Source organism: Patagioenas fasciata, chromosome 8, assembly GCF_037038585.1.
Source record: "Patagioenas fasciata isolate bPatFas1 chromosome 8, bPatFas1.hap1, whole genome shotgun sequence".
NCBI lineage: Eukaryota > Metazoa > Chordata > Aves > Columbiformes > Columbidae > Patagioenas > Patagioenas fasciata.
The window spans coordinates 28,511,460-28,538,257 of NC_092527.1; the positions used below are offsets into that span (position 1 = coordinate 28,511,460).

The window sequence follows — 26,798 nt, forward strand, 5'->3', positions numbered from 1 at the left end:
ATGGCCCAGGACTTGTCGATCTTTTGCAATCATCCCTTCCCCCTGGATTTCTGCATGATGCAAAGGGGGAAAATGGAGACCACTCAACTTGGCTCAGGACTTGTCAAGACTTGTCCCTCTTTTGCAATCACCACTTCCCCCCCCGACTTTCTTCTACTCTGGGAGCTATAAAAAGGTCACGTAAAGCAGCACAGGTCACTACAAGAAAGACATTGAGGTGCTGGAGAGAGTGCAGAGGAAGGTGATGAAGCTGGTGAAGGGTCTGGAGCACAAGTCTGATGAGGAGCTGGGGCTGTTTAGCTTGAAGAAAAGGAGGCTGGGGGGAGACCTTATTGCTGTCTACAAGTGTCTGAAAGGAGGTTGCAGCAAGGAGGGTGTTGGTCTCTTCTTCCAACTAGCAAGTGTAGGATGAGAGGAAATGGCTTCAGGTTGCACCAGCGGAGTTTTATATTGGATATTAGGAAAAAGGTTGTGAAGCAGTGGAACAGGCTTCCTGGGGAAGTAGTTGAGTCACTATCCCCAGAGGTGTTTAAAGGACATGTAGAAGAGGTTCTTAGGGACATGGTTTATTGCCAGTGTTGGGTTAACAGTTGGACTCGATGATTTGAGGGTCTTTTCCAACCAAAATGATTCTGTGGTGCTCTGGGGGCCTGTTGCTCCCAGCCCCATATGCTCCCACACAGCTGGAATGATGCCATCTGAATGGCCCCTTCTCTGATTTATTAAGACCTCAGCTTGGTAGCCTGTCCTTCAGCATCCTCGTAGGCCCTTCCAGATGTGTAAACATCTGCAACGGAGCACCGGCTGTGCTGGGAAAGAGGGAGCATCTCAAAGGGCTCTTCCGACCCCGCAGCCCCGCCGCAAGTGGCACACGTCCCGCGGGAACGCGCGCGGCCCCCACGTGAGTGGTGACGCATCGGTCGCGCGCAGGCGCGCTCCCGCCCGCGCGGCTCCTCCGCCCCGTCCTCTGAGGCGCATGCACAGAACCGAAGTAAACATTCCCCTCCCCGCGGCGCCGCTTCCCTACACAAAGCCTACGGCGCATGCGCCGCTTCCCTTCCCGCACCTGCGTGCTGTTCCGCTGCCGCCTCTCCCCCTCCCCGTCGCCTCTCGCGCATGCGCCGTGGGCACGCACTAGCTCTCCGCGCAGGCGCTTCGAGCAGCCGCGACCTCGTCCCTCCCCCCGCCGCCCTCCCGAGCAGGCGCAGTGTGCAGCCTTCGCGGTCCGCGCATGCGCCATGCCCGTCTCTCCCCCGCTCCGCCCGCCCGTTCCCTGAGGTAACTCCCTCTTCTCAGTCCCTTGTTCCCGCTCGAGCGGCGCGGTCTCGACAGCGCGGCGGGGGGAGGCCGTTAGGCTGCGGCGGACTGTATCGTTCGTTTCCTGAGGAGGTAGCAGCTCCCCCGCCTCTGCCGCGGTCCCTTTTCGCGTTTCTGAGCGGGGCGGCTGCGGGCAGAGCGGTGCGGACCGGTTGGGGCCGGTTCCCCGCGCAGGCGCAGGGCCCCGTAAACAGGAAGCGGCAGCGGCCCAGAGCGGCGGAGACAAAGGAGTTGCGGAGAGGAGGCAGCAGGGACTCGGGTTGGCTCGGCTTGGCCCGGCCCGACGAGCGGGGGTCCTGGCGGCGGGCGGCAGGATGGTGCAGAAGGATGGGCAGGCGGCGCTGGAGGAGCCCCAAGGCAGCCCCAACCCGGCTGGAGTGCCCGGTGCTCCCTTAGAGCCGCCGGGCGCCGCCGCGGGGTCGGTCCCAGGGGGCGAGGAAACCGACACCGAGACGGAGACCGCGCTGGGCTCCCGCCGCTTTCTCTGCGGCGTCGTGGAAGGTAAGGGCTCTGGGAGGGGTGTCCGATATCCCTGGAAGATAGGGGGTGTGGGAGGGGCCGCGGGAGGTGTTTGGGGGGGCGGTATCCCCGGGAGACCGCGGGGGGACCGGTCCCAGCTGGCGCTGCTATTCCCCGTCTCCTCTCCCGACCTACTGCGATGCCCGGAGGAGCCCGCTCTGCCAGGAGGGCGGTGCGCGGTTCTTGGCCGGGGCTCCCTCCGCTGGAGAGGGCTTTGGGGCGGGGAGGAGCCGCGGCTCTCGGGCGGGGCTGCGGCCCCTGGGGCTTGTGCTGGAAGCTGCTGGCTAGCAGGAAGCGCCCTTTAATGGCAGCTGTTCGGCGGGGTGAGGCGATGATTCCTAATGAAGGCTGAGGCAGTGCTGTGGTTCCCTTGCTAGTACGTATCTAAAGGAGGAGGTAGGAGAGAAAGAGGAGAGCTGCTGTGCGATTATCCCAGCTGTACGTGCTCTTCCTGAGCGCCAGAGGCTCAGCTTCAGTTTCCTGGGTAGGGAATAGGTGATTCTGTAAACATCTGTTCTGGAATTAATATTAAATGCTCCCTGTTCTCTAAAGTGTTGTAACTTACCATTTTAATTGCGCTGTAGAACAGTGCTTTTCTGTCCTTTGGCATAGTTGTGGCATTAAAAGGTTGAAGTTGTTGCAGAAGCTGCAGAATAAACGGACTCTTTGCATTCCTCAGTAACTACAGAATTTATCTGTGTTTTTTGACAGGTCAGTTAAAGTATGTGGTTGAAAACCAGCAAGAAAAATTGTTCATTCCCAACATAATAGAAAATCTGGATTAATTTTAAATTCCCATGGGCTACTGTTATTTTGGTACCTATAATGAATCTACAGTAGGAGAACAAAATTATTAACAGATGGAATGGGGAGTGAAACAAGCAGTTTATCAAAGTCAGTATCTGCCTTGCTTGCAGAATGCCTTTTGTTCATATCTTGAAAAGACCATTTGGCTCCTGTAAATGTCACCATGTGAAGTGCACTAGACCTGGTTAATGCCTTTATTTTTTTAGTTCTTACTAGGAAAGAGAGAACTTTTTTTATTAATAAGCTTAATTCTCTGAAGATAGATACTAAATGTAAGGCTTTGGAGGCAGATAACAGTGAAGAGAAATACAGATCCTAACAGCATGTTTTATCATGTTTCTGCCAGTATACCTTGACCATGGATCGTCTGTTTATCAGTGTTATATCAGAATCATGGTGTATACCATAATAATTTTTCTTGTCATCTTAGTCACGTTGTTGATCTCCTCTGCGTTTGTTTTGGTGCAGGTATTCTTGACTGTGCTGTGCATAAAACAAAGCAAGAAAATGGCCTCTGCCCAGTGAAGCAGTCTAACACTAGTTAGGAGTTACCAGTCTAACGTTAGTATGTGTACTGAAAAAAAAAAAAAAAAACGTAATGGGAAAGTGTTTAAAAACAAACAAAAAAACAACTAGAAAAACCTTTTTGTGGTGAATGAGGTAAATGGTAGTGGGTAAAAATAGCTGTCTCTTTACTGACTCAAGAGAATTATAGGGGTAAGAGAAAAACAGGGATTAGCTTCAGAAGTGTAGATAAATACTTCAGCATAGTGCAACAGTTAACACAGACTAGAGGTATGTTGAGGTTAAAGCAATGACAGGGAGAGTTTGTATCTTTTGTAGAAAAGGGAAGGGGAAATTATCCACATACTGGGTGTGCACTCTTAAGAGTGTGAAATGCTTGTGACAGATCTAAAATGCACTGTTTTGAGGAGTAATAAGATGTAAGAGAGTACTGGATGCAAAACTCTGGTTCTTTGCCTTCAGGTTATTCTGACTTTGAGTGATGTAGAGTGGTAACAGGGATGAGGTATTTGGCATGATCTGTTGATTTTTGTATTAACCTGACTCACAGTCTTGAGGGAGTAATACAAAACCAAATCGATTTTTTTAGTTGAACAGGAAGATCCAGAGTTGTTCATCAGCTGGCGATACTAGTAATCTAAGGATTGTGGTGACAGATGGAACAGTATCGTTTTGGATTAGCATGTTCTTTTCAATCTTATTTAATTAGTCTTTGTTATCCGATTTTCATGTGTTTTTTTTTTTTATAGTGGGCCCCTGCTCTGCTTTAGGCTAGTAGGTCTGAAACAGCAGTTTCACAGGTAAAGCAAAAGTGTTGTGAATGAGTTATGAGACATAAGGTACCACAGTAACTCAGTCATTTTGTGGCTTCTTGAGCTTCCTCAGGACAGCATTGGTCAGAATTGGGCAGCTCTAGTGAAAATGAGATATTTGTTCTGGGTGAAATAATCTGGGAGGCTTTCATGCCTTGCAACTGCTCTCTTGTTTGTTCCTCTGTTTAAGTGTCTTCAACTTGTCACTTTGCAGTTTGTGAAGAGTAGTAGTTACTCAGCTTTGCCACTTCGTGGTGCCATTTGGTCTAAAATCACCTTTTGAGAGACTAATTCTTAGAACTTGATCCTGGCTTAAGCTTAAAAGAGCATTGTTCACTTAGCAGGTGACTAATACTTGTTAAAATATAGAAAATGCTTTTGTTGCATCAGTTTTGAAAGGCCATAGGAGGGTGGTTTTGACCTCTGTGAGACCAAACATTTATAGATTTACAACGGTGAATAGTTCTGGAAATGAAGATATTGTCTACCTTTTGAACTCATGGTCTATGGGGACTTCTGAGCTTTCTGTATGAGGAGCATCATTCATCATTGAGTGGCCATGCTGTTTGAAAATAAGAGCTGATTAAATTTCAGTATTATTTTAAGCTGAAGCTTTGTTTTGAAGTGCCCACTTGTGATTGAACTGTTCCCACATATGTCTAAGTGAATTTACTTCACTGAGTGCATTGAGACTGCTTTTTAAGGTATTATGTTTCTAGAATGGAAGGATTAGATTTAAAACCAGAAACAGTTACAATTTCTGTGGAATTCCATGGCTTTGAATATACACTGTTCTAAAATCACTTGTGTAGATGCTTTTATATGATTATTCAAAGGCATGGTCTTAGCTTGTAAAGATGTGGGAATGGTAAAGAAAGGTATCATCTTGCAAGTTAATTTTGTCAATGAGGCAAATAAGCTGAATAAAAGCAATGGAATCCTAAGCGTTTTGTCAACTCACTTGTATACTTTTTTTTTATTACACATCATCTACCTCGGTATGTATTTATATACTCTGTGTATTTAGCATTCTAGTCTGTACCATCAGTTAAGCATTTTTGACCTGGTAAATATTTTCAAGTGTCTTCATTGTTCACATTGCAATCAAATCTACTTTGTAGGTGTCTGGAGTGATAGTTTAATTAGGTTATGACTGTTCAGTCTGCTCTTATAATAATACTGACTTTTCAAGGGCATGTGATCAGGAATACAGTTTAGATTCTGAAAATTTATTGCTTCAGTGGCCAAAATCATAATACCTTAAATCAGAGGTGTCAAACTCAATTTTTCCCGGGGCCACATCAGTCTCACGGTTGCCTTCAAAGGGCCGAATGTTACATTTATACAGTCCTAAAATTACAATCGGCCCTTTGAAGGCAACCATGAGGCTGTAGCCTGCGGTGAAAATTTTGACACCCCTGCCTTAGATCAAAAGAAATGAAATAACCTAAACTGATCTAAATTTAAAATGCAGTTATAACTTATACTCCTAATGCTGTCTAGCTAGGTTTCCCCCCATCCCCCCTCTTTGGAAAGCTTTTTAATGAGTGTAGCAGAAGGGGAAGAAAACAGTGGGTTGTAATACAATGTTTCATGGAGCGGGCACAACCTAACATCTAACTGGATAATTTTAATCTTGTTTCCTATAGGATTTTATGGAAGACCTTGGGTTATGGAGCAGAGAAAAGAACTTTTTAGAAGGCAAGTCATGCTTCCTCTTACTGCAGCACATTCCATCACAATATAATCATAATCTTATACTTAAGCCTGAAAATAATTATTGTTCTAACCTAGAGGAGCTTTTTGCCTAATGTCACTATTCTTGGGGGCTCATATTCACATTTCCATCTTGCCTAAACTGAATTTATGCAATGTCAGTTGCATGTAAGGTTATTATGACTTAGTAGTTTAAAGCAATGTTCAATGAGGAAAAAAAATAATTAGATCAAGTAAAATGTAGAATTCCTGAATTTGTAGACTATTCTCCCAATTAAGGCTTTTTTGGTATGTTCATAGACTTCAAAAGTGGGGACTAAACACGTACCTGTATGCTCCAAAGGATGACTACAAGCACAGGATGTTCTGGCGAGAAATGTACTCTGTGGAGGAAGCGGGTAATTGCCTTTATTTCTCCTCTGTGTTTTCTATAAATAGACACTTGGGTGAATTGGTCTTTACTACATATGCTTGTATGTGTTTAATCACATTAGCGGTTTCCAAAGGTGAGTAGAGAGCTGTTCATGCAGATGTATTTAGTGGAGCTTTGGTGAAAGCATGGATTTACTTCTTCTAACTATAACTCTACGACTGATTTCTAAAACTGCTTTTAAGGCTTTATCTTATGAGATATACTTTTTTCCAAGGGAAGGTTGCTTAAAGCTATTCCCCTGGCTCTTGAACATCTGGGCCATATTTTGAGGTAGTAATTATTTGCTTCAGGAAAGAAAAAAAGATTGATGAGCTGATAACATACTCATTTGTGTGATTCATTAAGTGCTTGTCTCAATGAAGAGTGACAGTACCAGTCAGAAAAGTGGCTTCTGACTGTTGAGTCAGAACATAAGACTGGTGTAAGACTTTTTATCCACTTCTGGTATTTATGGAATCTACAGTGTTTTATTAGCCTGTGGGGATTACTGTTTTCCTTGGGTGAGGGGAAAAATGATACTTGCTTGAAATTAAATAATCCTTCTTGGAGACCACTTTGAATCACTGCAGAAGTATAATCTGAAGGATACTGGAAGATAACTGCCAATAACGACAAAGATTGAATAATCCATACAATTAATAAAATTATTTTTTAGAATAATTAACAAATTGAACTTTGTTTCTAAAAGCATTTACTTCTGCACAGTAATGTTAAAAAAGCCCTTTTTCATGGCCCCTGAGCTTCAGTCATATGAATAATATGTGAATCAGTGTCATGCAGCATATTACTACATTGAATCATATCTTAGTATGTGTGACAAAAATTGAAAAAGTGAATAAAGATTCTAGAGCTGTTAGTGTGCATATTGAAAAAACAACCTACATCCACATTTGTCTTACAACACTGAGATAGAGAATATTTTAAATCTTTAACAAATTTTAACATGGAAAATAACAGTGCAGAAACAGTTGGTGTATTCATTTGGGCATAATTTCTGACAACTCTTCCAAACAGTTTGGTGCTGTTTGCTATGTTGATTTTAAAAAAATCCAACAAATTATTTTTTTTATTATTATTCTGGTAGCAGAGGCATCTGTATTTTATAATTTATTTATAATTATGTCTGAGATTTTAATTGTTGAATTCTTCTGAAATATTTGAATTTGATTTCCAGAGCAACTAATGACTCTAATATCAGCTGCACGAGAGCATGAAATAGAATTCATCTATGCAATCTCTCCTGGACTTGACATCACTTTCTCCAATCCTAAAGAGGTATCCACATTGAAACGCAAGCTGGACCAGGTGAGTGTGACACAAGCTCACCACAGTTGTAGTGCTACTTAATTTGAAAATGTTGGTACCCTGCTCACTCTTGCACATTTTCACTAGCTTCTTTAATGTTTTCAGCACTAGTGTTTGGATGCCTCTGAACAATCCCAGTGGCTGTTTTCAGGTTGCATTGCACAAGTGGCCAGTGATCATCTGTATTAAAAAAAAGTCTTGTTTTGGGTCCTGAAGACTGTTCTTGGGAGCTTGTCTTCAGAGTAATATAGGCCTTGAAGCCAGGATGAGTTTCTAAAGCAAGAACTTGTCCACAATAAACACCTTCAAAGGCAGACATACACGTCTTCTTTGTTCTCATAATTGACTTATCTCTTTTGTCCAAAAGCTGTTACAGAGTTAGCTTTTTTCCCAGCTGTCTGTCCAGTGAGATCAGCTTTGGATTGCTAAAACTCACAGATTGCAGATCTTTGAGAAAAGCAGAGCAGTGGGTCAGAGATAGGCATGCATTGTGAATAGGTGCCAAAGACTGGCTTGCCTCATGTACCTTCTCTCCCCCATTGCTGTAGCTTTTCCTTTTAAAAATTCTGCAGTTTGATTTTTAAATAAGAAAAATTACTTAAAAAATTAAACCTTTTGCTCTTGTATCTTGTATTAGGTCTCCCAGTTTGGCTGCAGATCTTTTGCGCTGCTGTTCGATGATATTGATCACAATATGTGTGCAGCAGACAAAGAAGTTTTCAGTTCCTTTGCTCATGCTCAAGTCTCAATCACAAATGAAATTTATCAATATCTAGGAGAACCAGACACATTCCTTTTCTGTCCTACAGGTAAAATGAGACTAATAATTTTGTTTAGCCTTAAAGGAGGGGCCCTATTATCTTACTGGTTGAAAAGCTGGTTTAATATTTAATCACTTCTCTAAGGAGTATTTTGGGGTTCTTTGAAGAAACTGCCCGATAAGGAAATGTTCAAGTAATCCAAATCTATGCAGATGTTTTGCCAAATCTACACACCTGTGAAAGGCCAAGCAAACAAGGCTGCTTGATAGAATGGTTCAAGAAGTTTGAACTGAAAGTTAGGTTCAAGAAAGACTCCCGTCTGTCTTGTACCAATATCTTTTTGCTTCTTCATCTGGCTAGGTGTTAGTTTCTTAAAATTTTCTCATAGTAGAGATGCAGCGCAGTCTGTGCTCACTTCTGTCATTGGTGCTTGTTTTTAATAAGGTTACCCACTTACTAGTCACTGAGTTGATTTATAAGATTATTTGCTCTCAGGTCCAGTCATTGCTTTTTTAAATTGCAAGCTTCCTCTCATACCTGTAAGAATGTTGTAAGGGAGAGAATCACTATGTTTGGTGATTCTTGCAAGGAAAGTTAAATTCAGTAGCAATATTATAATTGATAAGCTGTTTATCACCTTACACTGTAAAACTTTGATTCTGTTGCAGACCTCCTCTTTAACTTCAAAGAGACTATGTTCTGGTGTTAATATTTTTAGGTATTTGCACTTCATAATCAGTCTTAGGGTTTCTAATTCTCTTGCATATTGCCTGCTGTAACTTGCCTTTCTATTTATGGACTTCGTTAGCTTTTTCCTAGTTTTGATATTTGAGCAGTTTTAAATAAGTTCTCTACCCTTCCTTTTGTCATTTTTATTTAAACTTTAGATTTTGGGGCCTTTCTTTTAATAAATTTTCTAGATGTTTCTCATCTCAGATGGTAGTGGTTTCTCAATGTGTTGATGGGACAGTTGGGCATGTTGTCACATGTGTATCCCTCTACTCACAGTGACATCTTTTTGTGTACAGAGTACTGTGGAACTTTCTGTTATCCAAATGTTGCCCAGTCGCCATATCTACGAACTGTAGGAGAAAAACTGCTCCCTGGCATTGAGGTGTTATGGACAGGTAAAAATTGTTTGGTTTGTGCTTGCTTTTTTTTTTTTTTCTGTTGATGTTAAAAGTGATTTCTTATAAGTATTTAGTAAAATTAACTGTCCAACTACTTGGGCATTAGATCTTCAAGTATATGCAAAGCCCTCTTGATTATCCTGTTTTCCTCTTAGGTCCGAAAGTTGTATCCAAAGACATTCCAGTAGAATCCATAGAAGAAGTTTCTAAGATCATCAGGAGAGCACCAGTTATCTGGGATAACATTCATGCTAATGATTATGATCAAAAGAGACTTTTCCTTGGACCTTACAAAGGTCGGTCAACTGAGCTCATCCCTCGACTAAAGGGAGTTCTGACCAATCCCAACTGTGAGTTTGAAGCCAATTATGTTGCTATTCACACACTTGCAACCTGGTACAAGTCCAATATGAATGGAGTGAGAAAAGATGTGGTGATGAGTAAGTATATGTAACTGGTATCTGCACTTAACCGTATAAGTCATACTGCTTTTCAATTTTATTTCTTTAAATGGTTCTAGCCTTTTCTTACCAACTTTTTCTTTCTAAGATCATCTACCATTTTCTATCCCATAAGCAAATGGCAGTTACCTGGAAGGTAATGGGCACCCATTCTTTTATTGACTTCGTGGGAATTATCTGTAGCACATGCTATCAGAGAATCTCTTAAGTCTTGAGAGGTATCTGTGGTTGTATGAAAAACTCTCAGCAAATAATTTTAATGCGCAAATTTGACATAAGGGTCCATGGATTTGATTGCATTGGAATAGAAGCAGTTCAGATCAAAAGAGAAACTCTGAGTGTCATAATGTCTAGTTTTTGCATGATGTTTCTGTGTTGACATTGATGGTGACCATAGCATTCCATTTTGTCTAATTGGGATGTAATGCTTTGTCCTTCTTTGTGAAGTAAGGCTGTTGAATGCCTTGTAGAACATGACTTTTTCTTGTAAATGAAACTTGCATTATAACTTTTTAAAACTTGTCTCTGTAGCTGATACTGAAGACAGTACAGTTTCTATCCAGATTAAATTGGAAAATGAGGGGAGTGATGAAGATATTGAAACAGATGTTCTCTACAGCCCACAAATGGCCCTGAAGTTGGCCTTAACGGAATGGTTGCAGGAATTTGGAGTACCTCAGCAATACAGCAGTAAGTTTGGTTTGGTATTGTTCTGGGATTGGTAGAAAAATGGGCTTAAATGTCCAGTTCTTGCATTTAGATTATTTTATAGGTCATGGCAAATGCCTGCTTTTCAGTTGGAAGTATTTTCTGCCTTACTAATTGGAAGAACCTTAATAAAGAGGAATGTGTGTCATTCTGCAATGTGCCTGTACTGTCCTGACTGATCAGCAGCAGCCTTGACATGTGATCCTTTGGCACTTGATACAAGACAGGAAAGAGTCTGAATCTTGCTAGTCCCAGTTGTTACTAGACTTCTATGGGACCTGAGAGAATAGGACGAATAGTATTTTTTTTACATAGGTGTTAGATTACTGTAAATATTAGTTCTGCCCCAGAAGAGTCCATGATCTTCCAGTTGCTTTATTTTTCTGAGTTTCTTTCTACAGTAACCAGCTGGGTTCCTTCAAGCATTATATACCTTTTTTTGTAGTGATGGGAGCTTGGGATCTGAGGTGAAATCTGCTTTTCTCAAATGTGAGTCTGAGGTGGTCAGAGTGCCGTTCTCTGATAACTAGTGGGAGAATCAAAGAACTTCTTCTCCTCCTAGCTCTGCTCTGATACAGCTATTTTTTTGAACTGCTGTAGGATTTCAGATCTTTCTGAAACTCATCTGCAGCAAGAACATTGGGTGTGGAGTCATAATCAAGGTGTCATCTTCCTCCGTTTTCACAGAATAGTTTTAGATTGGAAGGGACCTCTTGAAATCTACTAGGCTAACCACCTTGCTCAAGCAGGGTGAGTTTAGAGCAGGTTGCCCAAGACCATGTCCAGTCATGTTTTGAATATCTCAGTGTTCCCTGGGTTAAAGACATTTTTGCAATGGAAATATTTAAGCATCAGTCCTTTTGTTTTGAAGTGTGCTCTGTATCCAAGTAAAGCTTTATCAAGTCAGTTGATGCAGAGGAAAAAAGTTATCTTTGAGAACTTTTCTGATGGTGCAGTCAGAAATGCTGCTGGCAACACATAAATACTAACTAATTTTCTGAACTTTTTCCCCATCCTATGTTTGCTTATCAGTCACGTAGTGGGGAAAATTTGCCAGAAGACAAGAAATTACAATGACAAAAGTGAACAGGCCAAGTACCAAAAGAAAACTGCACTGATCAGGTGCCATGGCAACAGAATAATCCGTGATTTGCAGAAGCTGCTGATTTGAATGTTAGTTGGCAGATATTAAAAACTTTCAACTTGTTTCTTCTTATTCTCAGGTAGGCAAGTGGCCCACAGTGGTGCTAAAACTACTGTAGGGGATGTAGGGCCTCTGGTGGCACCATCCTCTTTAAATGCAGCAACTGTGGTTACCACAGTTTACCAGGAACCCATCATGAGTCAGGGGGCAGCGCTGAGCAGCGAGTCACCAGCCTTGATCAAGGAAGAAGAGAAGAAACAATCTGATGAGGAACCAATGGACATGGTGGTGGAGAAACAAGATGACACAGACAAGAATGCTAATCAAATACTGACAGATATTGCCGAAGCCAAGATGGCAGAGGAGTTGAAGCCGATGGATACCGATAAGGAGAGCATAGCTGAATCAAAGTCCCCAGAGATGTCTATGCAGGAAGACTCTGGTAGTGACATCGCCCCTATGCAGACTGATGAGCAAATTAACAAAGAACAGTTTGTGCCTGGGCCAAGCGAAAAACCTCTCTACACTGTAGAGCCTGTGACATTAGAGGACTTGCAGCTTCTTGCTGACTTGTTTTACCTTCCTTATGAACATGGGCCCAAAGGTGCACAAATGTTGAGAGAATTCCAGTGGCTCAGAGCAAATAGCAGTGTTGTCAGTGTGAATTGCAAAGGAAAGGATGCTGAAAAAGTGAGTGTATCTTGTTTCTCTCCTTTTAAATCAAAATTCTGAGCAATGTTATCTGATGCTGGTAATAGAGATTGGTGTTCCACTTCCTAAAAGCTGAAGGATAGCATATAACTGCAGGTCCCAGTCACTTTAATTCCTCCAGCGCAATCTGCTGTTTTAAGCCCTGTTGTGCTGTGTAGCTATGAAGGCAGTCTGGTGTCTGCATTTTACCAGTGATCCCTGTCTTGGCTTCACTTCGTAGAGAATACTTGTGAATCATGTGTGATGTGGTAGACCATGCTGCTAAAATGAAGTCATAAACCGTATAGTCTTCTTCCATATTTAGACTACCTCTCCTCCCTAGAAGGCTGTGTTTGATCTTGTGGATCTTTTGCTTCCATTCGTAGATAGAAGAATGGCGTAACCGAGCAGCCAAGTTTGAAGAGATGTGCAGTTTGGTGATGGGGATGTTCACTCGCCTCTCCAATTGTGCCAACAGGACAATCCTTTATGACATGTACTCCTACGTCTGGGATATCAAGAGTATTATGTCAATGGTGAAATCTTTTGTGCAGTGGTTAGGTAGGTGCATTGGGAGCCATTATAATCCCAGATAGTGTCGTCTTTTTCTTTTTTTTTTTTTTTTTCTTTTTTTTCATTTTTAATTAGCCCATGGGGAAAAACAAAGTGTTAGACAAATGTGTTTTCTTGGACATGGGGTCTGGTTTGACCCTGTTTTAAATGTTTTCCTGTATCACTATTTGAAGCAATGCTTGTGAATTTGCTTTGGTATTGTAAGTGAAGTCTGCTGGATGCTTAAGCCTGGAGACCTTGATTTTCTTCTTGGGCTAATGAAACTTGAATCTCAGCTGACACGTAAGTGTTGACTTTAACTTACTCTTGACTGAATGCACACTGGACTGTGCCATGTAACTCCTTGGACATCCTGGTGTATGATTGGAAATGACACTACGAAATGTGACCACATCAGCTATCTGCTGCTTGCTCTGTCTTGATAACATTATTGCTGTCTTCAACAGAACAATTGCAGAGGTGACCTTTCAATGGGCCTGACCAAGAGGAAGCCAATCCTCCTAGCCCTGTGCGCATGCGAGCTTTAGCGTAAGGCTATTCTGGTGCAAAATAATATCCTTTAAGCCCTTCCCAAATTGTTGAGGTTTTTTGGTTTTTTTTTTTTTTTTTTAATTTTTTGGTAATGGGTAGAAGCTGTGGAGCTCTCTAGACAGCTTTAGTCTGAGACTTAAACTGATCTTAAAACAGTTTTGTGTTTTGTTTGTTTTTTTCTTTCTCTGAAAGATTTTTAGGGGTTCTGAAGTTGGCAGATAGCACCAGCATGGCCTGGGTAATTCTAGTGACCTCATTTCACTTTCAGGTTTCAATCCAACTGTAAGGAATATGCTGTGGACTTGCTTGATGTACACAGCAGGCAGCAAAGCTGATGATCTCATGTCACACTTTTTGTAGCTGTCAAAAAGCTCGCAGTGGTTAACCATTACACAACCTTGGTCTAGTCCTAGTGTTTGGATTCTTCAAATGATACTCTTAAACACTGGCAGGTTTAAGCAGGAACAGAGAAGACCTGTTAAGTCATCAAGTCAGTCTGTGCTCAACAGCTTCCGATGTTTTCTGCTTATTAAATATCTGATCCCTATATGTATGGTTGATAAAAAAGGAGAGCTTTTAAGACTGCCTTCTGCAAAGTACAAAGAAGAAAACTAGCTTGGGAGGAAAACTCAGCAACATTGTAGTATGTTAACTTCTCTGCTGTATGTTCTTTAAAAGCTTTAGTTCATGCATTAAGACCAGTGTGACACAACTCCCCAGATTGTCTCTTCTTGCTGTATGTTGACCTTTAATTAGAAAGAAAGCTCTCTTTTTGGTAACTTATCTGTTTAAAACTCCAGGCCAAGGCTCTATAAAGAGAATGATGATTCTTGTAATCTCTAAATATTGAGGGCCCAACTTAAGACTGCATTTCAGAGCTATCAAACTACCTACTGATTTCAGCTGAAATTGCCTTCAGTTTTCCTTGTCCCTGTAAGGTTGGGTTCAAGTCTTAAAATGGAATAGTACCTGTTAGAAGCCATCTCAGTAAATACAGGCTCTGTTAACTTTGCCACTGTTCTGTACCAGTAACTGGTATTAGATAGTTGAAAAATTAATTTTAGGAGTTTCTGATAGTGTCGTAGTCTTACGCTAACAGTGCTTCTGTGAGAGGGGATGCTTTTGTCTTCAGCTTGTATTTTATCACTAGTGTAAATACATATAGAGCAAAAGCCTTTGATAAAATACATCATTGTATCAAGCTAAGTACATTACAAATCCAAACAAATTAGTTTTCACAACGGTGTGCTCAATGGTCCACTGAATGTTTACTTTCTTCACCTCTCCTCCCAAGTCCAGCTAGCATTCAGTCCCTTAAATTAGTGTGGCTGTACAGTACTATGGATTACTAATGACTTCTATTGTCTTCTTCCCCATTGTGTACAGATGGGAGAATCCTCAGCACAAGTTTCTACTGCTATTGGATGGACAGCGCCAGATGTTCACAGCGCGTCGTCATTAATTATTTAAAATGGAAAGGTTTTGTCTGAGGCAGCTCAGTTAGATTAGATGTGCAATAGGCATGACCTGAAGTCACATTTGCGCAGCGACTAAGGCATTAACAATGTTTTTCATTTATACAGCTCTTCATTCATGCAGCTCTTTACTGTAATAATTGGAAGTGCTAGTTAAGTTGTAGTCTCAAAGGACAGACAGATAATGTCTTCCAAGTTATTGACTAAACCTCCTTGTGAAGGGTATCTTTTTATGTGAGAATTGTAAAATGTGGGAGTAAACCAAATTCAAATTCTGATGTTTGGATCATTTCTGAAATTTAGCATACTTAGGGTAGTTTGTATTTAACATATATTCCTAAACTCTCATAAATGTCAAACTTGGCACACTTTGGGACTCTCTGACTAGCACAACATACTTGTCTGTACTGATCTGAGACTGTTACTCAAACAGGAGGTAGATTGCTGTCTACAAAAGGAAAAGAGTATCTGCGCTGCTCATCTTGTCAGAAAACTAGACTGGTAGTTTAAATCACCACTCCAGATATGGTGCCTTTCCCGCCCCCCCCCCCCCCAACCTCTCCAGAGTTGTCATTTATGTTTGTTACTTGCTGAAGGCTGTGGTGTCTTGCTGGCAAAACATTATTAAAACTCAAATAGCTAATGGAAATCTCTTTCCTAAAGTAAGCGTAAACCTGAGCACTTCAGTGGGCCTGCTGTGGCTGGTTGATCAGCAGGGACCCTGGTGCATCTGGTATACTTGAGGAGGAAAAAATCCAATATGCTGAAAATCTAGTATTATCTGTGACCAACAGGGTGTACTAGTTAATTTGTGAGTTAATTCCAGTTAACACTACTTAGCTTTTTAACATGTCAGCAGCATTGTGAAGGTACAGCCTGGTTTATGTAAATTGGCATAACTTCTTGAAAGAATATTGTTTCATACAACTGTCCTGGCTGCCTGAGCTATTCCAGACTGTTTGCATATATTGCCAGTCCTAATTTTCTGACAAGATTAGAAACAATTATTACTAAAATGTGACTTCAGAAGGGTTCATTTTTTTCAAGGGGCTGTGATAATGATATTTGTTTGATCTAAAATTTGCAAGAATAGCTATTGAGCCATGTAGCTTCCAAGATATCATCTTTTCATAGGTGAAATGGATGTTTCTGCCACAAATATACAAAAGAAAAAAAAAAAGTACAAAATGCCTGGGAAGCTTTTGTGGTTGTGCATGGCACCATCCTTGTGCCATCTGGAATGAGGTGTGTTAGCTGAATCACCTCACCTGTTCTGAGACTAGTCTGTTACAGGCAACAAAAAATTTGGAATACTGCAATTAGTGCGTAAGCACAAAATCTTTATAAATCATACATTATTACAGCCCCTCCCCAAGCCCTGGATTCTAGCTCAGTTAGAGAGCTTTTTCCACAAGTGTGTATTAGCTTTTTGGACATGTTAGACACCCAGGAAATCCCCCTTCTCGTAACATTCTCCGCTTGGATCTGATCTCAACAGGGTGTCGTAGTCAATCTTCAGCACAGTTCTTAAGTGGAGACCAAGAACCCTGGGCCTTTAGAGGTGGTCTAGCAGGAGAGTTCCAGGTATCAATATGACTTCACAACTGAATGACATTTTCTTTGTTTTATGAGAAACCTTTTGTTGCACATCAGAGGTCTGGAAGGATTGGTCTGCCGAAGGCTTTCTGGTCCAAAGCCCATTAGTCTTACAGCTTGGTTTAAAATAATTTTCCTCCCCTTTCTACAGTAATTTCTCAAGGAGATGCTGCCTGTCCCACGCGCATGCGAAGCGCAGCGGCTTTAGTTGTACATTTCACATTGTTTCTTTGCAGGTCGCACAGCATTTTTATCTGCGCCCGCAATTGCACAATGCGCGCATGCTTGTCTGCCAATGGGAATTCCATGAGCAAAAGGGATAGTCATGCAAATTTTGATTCTTCTCTAAATAAAGCTGTAATATGCTTTGTTGCAAAGGTTTCAATTGGCTAATATTCTTAAATTCTGTTTATGCCATGTTCAAATTTGTTCATGGATTTTTCAGGCGCTATACTTTTTCCCCCCTCACAGGTGCTCTGCGCGCAGCAAATTGAATCAGCGCATTGCTTTTGGGATAAAGCGTCTCCTCTGGCCAGTTAACCCTCTTCAGACCAAACCTTTCCTCCTGACATTCTATGTTCTTGTACAGAGACAGTGTAGATACAATTGGTAAAAAGTATTTTAAAGCAGATAAGATTAATAGGCTCTTAATGTGCTGTTTCAATTACATATTTTAAAACACCAATTGGATATTTTCTATTCAAATAAGGTCTTTGCATTTGTAAAGCATACCAACCCCACTTTCTACTGGGGTGCCTGTAAGTAGCAAATGTTAATTTGGGAGTCTGCAGTGCACACCCAAGAGTGATGCCTTTTGCTGTTCATATGGTCATATTAAGTATTTTGTTTTCACAGCGTTTGCTGCCTATTGATGGGGCAAATGACCTCTTTTTTCAACCACCTCCATTAACACCCACTTCCAAAGTGTACACCATACGACCCTACTTTCCTAAAGATGAGGTAACTGCTTTTGACTTGTTGCTCTTGTTAATGGTGTATTTCCTTTTGTGGCAACACTGGTTACTGCTGGGTCCCTTTGTCCCCTTGTGAAACAGCTGTCCCACTGTCTTGCACAAGGCACAAAGGCAAGCTCACAGGAAAACTGAGATTATGTGACTTGCCTGTAGCTCAACAATGTGCTGTGCAACAGTATGTACACACCCTCATCTTGATTGCCAGTCTCCCACCCCCCCCCACCTTTTAAAATGTATGAGTGCCTTCTCTGTTTCGGAAAGGCAAGTTAAAGTTGTTCATTCCTGGAAAAGGAATTTTTGCAGTGGGAACACAAGCAACGGCTTAACCTTGGGGAGAGCACATATACCTGTTCTCTCAGTAATTATTGGGGTAACAGCTGGTATTCACAGAGGTATATGGGCAGAACGTTGATATTGTGTCTCAAAATGTAGTTGTAAAATGTGATATTTTAGCCATTCTTACTGGTTTAATTACAGTTGTAAACTTTTTGGTCTGGTTTTGAAATAATTGTTGCCAAGTCTGCTTCAGACAATGTTTGATACTTAGAAACCAGGCATTTTGCTTTAACCTTTATCAATTAGAGGATTCCTCCCCCCCCCCCTTTTTTTTTTCTGAACAGATCATAGTGTAGCTTTATTGCTATTAGTTTAGCAAGAAGAATACTTGAAAATAATGTATCAACTAATAGTTAACATTCTTTATGGATACAGTTTAAACAATGTAAGGATTAATGTAGCTTGAACTTTGTAGCCACACTGACATGAAACATGTTTCCTTTGAAACGTGTTGAATATGCAGCAGCTCAGATGAATCAGGATTTTGAAGCCCCTCAGACAGGGCATGTCCTTTACATGGCAAATGCAAAGCCTTTTAGGTCAAAAGTGTAAATTTTTCATATCCTTGAACAAGTGGCTGATACAAATTTACTCTTTAAAGAGCTTTAGCTGAAAGCCTTTTAACATGCAGAAAGTGGAGGTGTGTTTTTCCTTCCCTATGGTTAAAATGTTGCACTTGAACATTTGAGTTTTTGAAAAGGAACTTCATAGGAGGGTATTGATCTTCACTCAGCATTTGGTAACTAACCCTGGGGATTAATCTTGTGTTGTTACAAGGTGCAGGAGGTTGACCTCCAGCCTTTACAGCAAATCAACTTCACCACAGTGTTTTTGAGGAACAACTTTGTTACTTTTGGGGAGTGGAGGAAAATAGATCTTTTCTCATAGATCAGTACTCTGGTTCTGTGTAACTTAAATGCCTGTCAATTCTAGTTTACAGAGGAGCTGTTAATGAAATCTGTCTAAAACAAATTTGTTAGCTTTTGAATGCAACTGATGACTTGAGATTCTCTCTTCTTTCTTCTTAGGCCTCTGTATATAAGATCTGCAGAGAAATGTATGCTGATGGAGCTGATCAACCCTTCCATAGTTTACCAGATTTGATTGGAGACAAGTATGTATTGGAATGAATGACCTACAGAGGTGGTTCTGAAGCATGAAGTCCTGACAATGTATTCAATTTGAACTTTTAAAAGTGTGTGTGTGGGAAGAATGAAGAGAACATTTGATTAAAAACAAAACAAACAAAACCAAAACACAACAAACCCATTTTGTTTTTTTCTAAAGATACCATTGACAGTTATGTCTTAGTTTGTGCTCTGGTCACCTGTTGTGAGCTGTTAGGAAAAAAAGACTTAGCTGAAATGTCTGTTATGAGACCTGTGCACATAGTATTCTATTATTTCAGATTTTGTGGAAGTATGTAGTCTATAGTTACCCTTTGGTACTTTTTCCAACCTAGTGTAGTTTTCCAGGTAATTGAATTTTTGAGGACCAATCTCCCAGTGGACTGCCTTGAATTTTTTCTAAAATACTTATTATAGATTATCTGTACCAACTTTTAAAAAGAATTAAGCAATAACAAGTGAGATGAAGTAAAAAAAAAAAAAAAGTGCATCAAGTCCAAGCTGTAAAATGAGCTACTTTGAGGTTTGGGGTTTTCTTTGTCTTGAGTGTTCAATTTAGATAGAACTTTGTGAAGAGACTGCTCTGTGAGTGACAGGAAGGTAGTTAAGAAAGGATGTGTAACTGGTATGAAAAATACACAAAAGAGAAAATGGAAGAACAAGGAGATAATGGCAGCAGAGAAACTGAGGGCAAAAGGTGAAGGAAGTTTGTGTCTCTGAGGCAGAAGGGCAGTGTGTGTGGAATTAAATTGTGGGATTCTGATGTACAGATTTTGCTCATAGCTGAATTTTGACAGCTGATCAATCTGTTAATTAATGCTTTGTATTAACTAAATCTGTGACTGGAGGACTCTGTCACTTCTTTGGCTGACCCTGGAGTCTCCTCTTGTTGAAAGTGATCTTCTTTTGACTGAATTTGAACACTTCTTTCTGCAGGTTAGTAGGAGGTCTACTCACTCTCAGCCTGGATTACTGTTTTGTCTTGGAAGACGAGGATGGCATATGTGGCTATGCTTTGGGAACGGTTGATGTGACTCCTTTCATTAAAAAATGCAAAATGTCTTGGATCCCTTTCATGCAAGAAAAATATACCAAACCAAATAGTGACAAGGAGCTCTCTGAGGCAGAGGTTGGTATAATTCATGAGATCAGAACTGTATGCTAAGTCTTTCTTTGAGGGATTGAAGGCACGGACTCTCAGAGCAGGTGAACCAAGTGACCCTTTATTTCCACAAGGCACTTACATTTATAGTTAGTAGGTGTTGTACACGTGTTTAATTTTCTGTTTTAATTGGCTTATGGCAGCTGTTCATGCGCTTAAAGTTATCTTGCGATTGGTTTACTTAATCTTAGCCGAACTGCCAGAGTGCGTCTAACACATTGTAAATATCTTTTCCTGTACAAAAGCATTCTGGTTTCTCATTCTGTTTTGGTCAAGGTCGTTCCAGTAGCTCAAGATGACTGTCTGTAAGATACTCCACATTTCTTTCCAAAGCAGGTCATTGTTTTGATATTACATTTTGAGCTTCTGTGTAGTTCAATTTTCGTACCTTTCTGAAGTCGTCTGTGAGCACAGTATCTGACATCTTAGACAGTGACAGTGAAATTATTTACTGCCAGACAGATAGAGCTGTGTGTTGTCATACAGCCACGAGGTGTACTTTAGTAGTAATCAATGCAGTACATGTAAGCCACCTTAATCTAGAGAAAATTACCTTTTGAAAATAAAGAATTGTTTCTGGAAAGAATAGTTACCGTCTTTGCTTTGGTGCTTGAACGCTTTCTGTGGGATTGTGCCTGCTACAGCTGTGATAAAGAAAAGCCTGGAGGAGGAGGTGTGGTTCTGAGTTTGAAGTAACTGAACGAGTTTGAAGTAGTAACTTTTAACAGAGACTCTTCCTGCAAGAGTTTGGGAGATGGCAGTTTATAGATTTGAGGGGATTGTATTTAAACTTGACCTGAAAAAAAAAAAAGTGAGAGTTGCTAATAGTGTGGTTCTTTGTGCCATGGAGTCCTGGTTTGGGTTGTTATGGTAGTTATATAAGAGAGGAAGTTACATGGCTTGTTTACTTGAGCCAGTGCTTCCTTAAAGGTTTTAAAACTCTGTAACCAGCAGGGGGAATGACTTGAGTATATTTCAGATTTGGCTTTGTGTATTTCTGCATTACCTCACTCATTGTTCCATTTCTGTGAGTTGCATTAAATTAACATCTGGTGTCACATTCTTAAAGACTTTCCTGGGTCATTGCAATAGTCGTTAGTAATCAACAACATCCTTTAGTGATCAACAAGGCTTATTTCAAGCTAGAGGCAAATTTGCCTTTGTTGGGGCACGTAGCCTAAGATAATTGCATGGACAGGAAAGGTGTTTCCAGGCTGCTGTGAACCAAAGAGCACATATGGAAGGCATTGTGGCTTAACCCCAGCCAGCAACTAAGTACCACAAAGCTGCTTACTCCCCCCTGGTGGGATGAGGTTGAGAATGAGAATAGTAGAAGTGAGAAAACTCCTGGGTTGATATAAAGGCAGCTTAATAAGCAAAGCAAAACAAGGGATTAATTCACTGCTTCCCATTGGCAGGCAGGCGTTCACCCATCTCCAGGTCAGCAAGGCTCCATCATGTGTAGCAGTTACTTGGGAAGACAAACACCATAATTCTGTATGTCCCTACCTTCCTTCTTCTTCCCCCACCTTTACATGCGGAGCATGATGTCTTATGGTGTGGAATATCCCTTTGGTCAGTTGGGGTCAGCTGTCCCAGCTGTGCCCCCTCCCAGTTCCTTGTGCACCCCAGCCTACTTGCTGGTGGGGTGATGTGAGGAGCAAAAAAGTCCTTGGCACAAAGTGTTGGTTATGAGTTGGTTTATGGTTTTTCTCACTTGAAGTGTGGGTCACTGAGAAGCCATGCCAGGAGTCTTGCATTCCTACTTTGGCAGTCTGAGCAGCTTCTGTAGCTTGCCTTTTTGTCTGGAGTATGGAGAGCAATTCAGCAGGGAAGGAGCTAAGTGACCATCAGAGATGCTGTTGAAAAGCATGCTGGTTTAGAGGTACGCTATGAGCAAAGCAGCATCCCTTAATAAAGATGAATGAAAATGAAAAGCTGGATGATGATTAAATGTCTATTTCCCATGTTCTTTTCAGAAAATAATGCTAAGCTTCCATGAAGAGCAAGAAGTATTACCAGAATCGTTCCTTGCCAACTTCCCATCATTGATAAAGATTGATATCCACAAAAAAGTGACAGATCCAAGCGTGGCCAAAAGTATGATGGCCTGCCTGCTCTCTTCTCTAAAGGCTAATGGTAAGCTTCTTGCATTCAAGATTCCTTGTTTCTTAATTACATGTTAGTTCTAGGATGCATGGCAAATTCAGGATGGTTATATTATACCATGTTTGCATGTCAACCTGCCATAGTTGGCACTATAGATTTGGGTAAATAATTAGAAAAGCTTTCAAATAGATAACTTCTGCTGCTGGCTTTGGCAAAGGTAGCTTTTCACTTTAGCTGTTATCCTGCAAATTAGGAAATAGAAAGAACTGAAGGAACAATTTGGTGGTGAGACCAAACATTTTTACATTCTCAACAATGCACAAATGTTTGTATATCCCCTGCTGGCTTTGGTAATGATACTTATTCTTAGGTGTGGCAGTGTGCACTGGTGGGTAATTACCAAAACCTTCAGTATGTGAAAGTACTTGGCTTTCTGCCTTACTGCGCACCTGAGGTTCACAGTTCGTTTGTGCAATTTGTTGCCCTCTTCTAGTGCTATTTTCTGAGCCAACATCAGAGTTTCAGGATGCTTTTACGTGAAATAAGAGGTGTGCAGAGGACTCATTCAGATGGATGAGACGTCTGCAATGTACAGTCCCTTTAGGGGATGGTCAGCTATATTGCCATAAATCTAGTCTCTTTTGGGGCAGTGTGTTCCATATGGAATTGGATCAGTGATTTCATTGGGTTTAAATGTTAAAATAGGTGGGAACTCTACTAATACTTGATGTCTGTGCTTTTTACAGTAACTCTTTTCTTACTGTGTTTTGTTTCTTTCTTCCTTCTTCAGGCTCCCGTGGGGCTTTTTGTGAAGTGAGACCAGATGATAAAAGAATCCTGGAATTTTACAGCAAGCTGGGTTGTTTTGAAATTGCTAAAATGGAAGGATTTCCGAAGGATGTTGTTATCCTTGGAAGAAGCCTGTGAAGTGCTTGACAGTGAACTGTTCCAGTACTGTAGTCCCCTAACGGCTGGGCAGGTAGTGGTGGGCATCTTCATATGGTTTAGCTGCACAAAGCCAGCAATAAGCCAGCTTGGTAGAAGGGGCTATGTGAAAATCGCCCATCACACATTCAGACTGTAATTTTTTCTAAGAGGATAATGCTGCTGAAAACACTGTTTTAACAAAGAGAAACCTTGTCCTCTTCTGGTCCTGCGTGAAGTGCCAAGGAGTCTTGCATGGGCTAGAGCTTCTTGGAGGAATCCCTCTCATTCGGCGCTGTGGTTGATGATAGTTTTCTGCGTTTACATGTCAACAGAAAAGTGATCTCTGGCAGAAGTGTCTATAAAGATGCAGGGTTTTTTTCTCTGTCATAGAGCAGGATATGCAACTAAAAGTTGCAGAAGTGGGAGGGGAGGGATTGCTTGTGTTAGTCAGCAAATTTAAAGATAAGTAGCTACAGTTCTATTTTTTACTATCTTTATGCTTGTTGATAAAGCAATGACCCATTGTCACTTCTAATGACCATTGGTTCAAGCTTTGTGCTTTGTTAGGGACAAATGTGCAGTGGTCTGTGGCAGAAGTCACTTAATGACAAACTTGTAAATTTCAGTGTATATAAACTTAGCTGTATGCTGACTAACTTCTTTTGTTTACCAGTTTTTGTAACTTTTTCTTTTGAAAAGTGAAATGGTATAGGGCCAAGATGGCACTTTTGAATAACCTAAAACCACAACGGAGAACAAATCTGTCCTCAGCACTGACCTTTCTTACTGTGCCTCCTATCCAGGGCTAGAAACTGACCATCTTGGGTAAGGGGAGTGGATCCCAAATGATCCTTCCTTCACACGGCAGTTTGTCACTGCTTGAGGTCCTCATCATTCTTCTGGGACTGAAATGGCAATTCACAGGGCGGTCTTCTAAACCTGTTAAATTCGGTAATGTTTGCACAGGATTGTGGATGAAAAGACCGTGAGAAGGAGAGAGCTGGCCCACAGCTGGGACTTGTCCTTGGAACAGTCACCATGTTTCAAAGCCTGTTCATACTAGTTCGATTAAATCAGGGTCTTAAAGTCCTGCACGTTTTTATCAAATAACTTTTCTATAAGAAATGTCACAATAAGCACATTTTTACACATTATTTAAATGGTTACCTACTTTTAAATGTTCCAAGATTAATATTTTTACCCAAGTCTGACATGTTTGGCTATGGGATGGAATTGGTGTGGTATCGGATCTTGTAGTGAGGTAGTTGCATCATTTATGAAATTGGTATTTCACGGAAGTCCTGGTGTCCCAGATATGTAATTGGCCAGTGGTATACACCTTGCAGTACCTTGCTTTTTTCACCTGCTGCCATCAACTCTCTTCCTTTTTAATTTTCCTGGAGTTTTTTTCAGTGGTGTGCAAAGGAAGTTCAGTTCCTATTACAAGCCTCCAGTTACACAGAGGAAGTTAGGCAACCTATAATAGATGGCATTAAGACTGCAGTAATGTGGTGTGCAACCTGTGAGGAGATGATGTGTTTGGCCTTCTGGTGCAATCACATGCAGGATTTTTTTTTTTTTTTTTAGTTTTGTTGGTTTATTTTTTTTTTCTTTGCAGAATGTGAACAAATTTTTTAATGCGGTAACGAAGTATTTAAGTTGAAACAAGTTCATTTCATTTTTAGAGACAGGTACAGGGTTGTGCTATGGGATTTCATGTAAGTCAGAGCTGAATGCCACTAGTTTTATACAGCTTTGAGTGCATGTTGAATAGCAGATACCTTGGTTTATCAGGTGGGAGAGTTTTGTTTCTTCATGGATACCAGAGTCAACTTATTTTATCTGGATGCATAGCATTACAGCATAGGATGCTTGTGGCCTTATTTCTTGGCTTTTAAGGAGTTGCCACATTTTCTCTTCCTATGGCTTTATTATTATTACAGAAGTTAATTGTGTAAGCCTATGGAATGTCGGGCCAATACCATCATTCTAGGATTGTAAAGTGATATGTTGACATATCTTTCATGGTTATGAATTTTCATTAAGGTTGGAATGCCACTTTCATTAATCTGTTTTTAGATCAACAGTATCTGTAGCAGAAAAAAAACAAAGAAGACCTGTAAAGCTGTATTTGAAGACCATGCAAGAAATAGAATAAAAATTGAGAAGTGAATGTAAATAAGAAATGCGTACTTTGTATATGAGGCTCCAGAATCAGAAGTGGTTCAGCAATGTGTGTTACACCATGCGTGTTGGATGTACTTGGGATCAGCTGGCAGAGAATCTTGTCTCTGGTTTTGGTAGTGTGTGTTACACATGGTAGATAGTTACCTATGCCTATCTTTTTCAGAGATAGGTATTCAGTGACCCTTCAGAAGTACTTGCCTCAAAGGTTTTTGGTGTGTCACTGACCTTTTCTTGTTGGCCCTTTTGTGAGTAGTACCAGTTGAACTTTACGTGTGTGGTAAAAATTATTTCAAAGGTGGTCTCCAGTGTCTGGAAAAGTTAGTGTGAGCTTTATTACAGCAGTGCTCGTTCGCCCTCTTGTTTTCTTCTCTTTTCTTTGCCTTCTGCTGGATATAGAGGTTGCTGAAACTCCGGAGAGTCTGCCAACAGAAATAAGGTGAGGGATGAAGGGACTCGACGATCATGTTGTGTTTAAGAGGCAAACTTCGCTCCACAGTCAAGCCTTAGTTGTACATCCACAAAATGTGACTTGCGAAACTGAACACCAGAGACAGCTAAAACAAGGAGCCTCCTGCTTAGGATCGCAAACAAAAGTGCTGGGTCAGGTGCATTAAAAGCAGCTTTATCCTAAGATCAGTTCACAAGAGTTCATCCACCTGCTGTAGAAAAGCATGGATTATGCAGTTTAAAAGCTATGTATTGTGGAGAACATGATAATATACAGACTAAGCAGGGAAATGAGCAGTCAAAAACTTTTCTCCTAATCCTGTGAACACATGCTGTGTTAAAATGATAGTTTTTCTTCACAAAATCATGTGTTGCGTGTAGGCATATTTGTTTTCTTGAAGCCTATTTCATGAAGGTATGGCAGAAATGGCAAGGTGACTTGCCCATGTCAACACATCTCAGCTGGTTTGGGCTATGATGTTACACCAGGACCTCTTCTGTTAGGGGAGCATGAAGCGGGGGGTCTCCTGCCTCCCTTGCTTCAGGGTGGTGACCACAGATGGGTCTCACAGGTAACATGCTGCTGCCAGACAGATGGCTGCAGAGAGCAGCTACTGCAGAAGCAAACGCATGCACTTGTGTAACCATTGCTGAGCGAGCACTTGCCTTCTTCTGGGGCCAGGTTCAGCTTTCCAAACCTCTTCAGTCATGGTTTTTTTTTTTGAACTGGTTCCAGCTGGAGCGGAGCAAATGACAGACTGGTGGAGGTCTCTGTGGTGGGAGCAGAGCAGCTTCTGACTGAGAACATGGTGTGAGTCTTCATTAATGGGGTTTGGTTTAATTTAGCTGCTCTCTCTTCTACCCCTGCAGCACAGACTAGGCTGCTTCCCCTTCTGCCTTGAAAGGTCAGTCCAGCCCTCTGCTCCCCAAGATAAATTTTAAAGCAGAATCTTGCCTTCTGCATTCACAGGCTCCCGTACCCCAGTCCTCCTGTCAGATCATGTGCCTTGCCCACACTTATCATCA

At 41.2% G+C, this 26,798-nt stretch overlaps 1 protein-coding gene across 1 annotated transcript; it reads left to right on the forward strand.

The window, feature by feature from the left end:
• Positions 1–1,230: 1,230 nt before the first annotated feature.
• On the forward strand, positions 1,231–25,324 carry OGA (O-GlcNAcase). Its single transcript, XM_065842935.2, has 16 exons — positions 1,231–1,818; positions 5,630–5,681; positions 5,997–6,094; positions 7,304–7,434; positions 8,072–8,243; positions 9,224–9,322; positions 9,481–9,765; positions 10,318–10,476; positions 11,718–12,328; positions 12,715–12,889; positions 16,406–16,491; positions 17,359–17,463; positions 18,842–18,927; positions 19,877–20,069; positions 22,082–22,241; positions 23,002–25,324. The coding sequence occupies exons 1-16, from the start codon at positions 1,632–1,634 to the stop codon at positions 23,136–23,138; spliced, it is 2,736 nt and encodes a 911-aa protein (XP_065699007.1). The 5' UTR covers positions 1,231–1,631; the 3' UTR covers positions 23,139–25,324.
• The last annotated feature ends 1,474 nt before the right edge of the window (positions 25,325–26,798 follow it).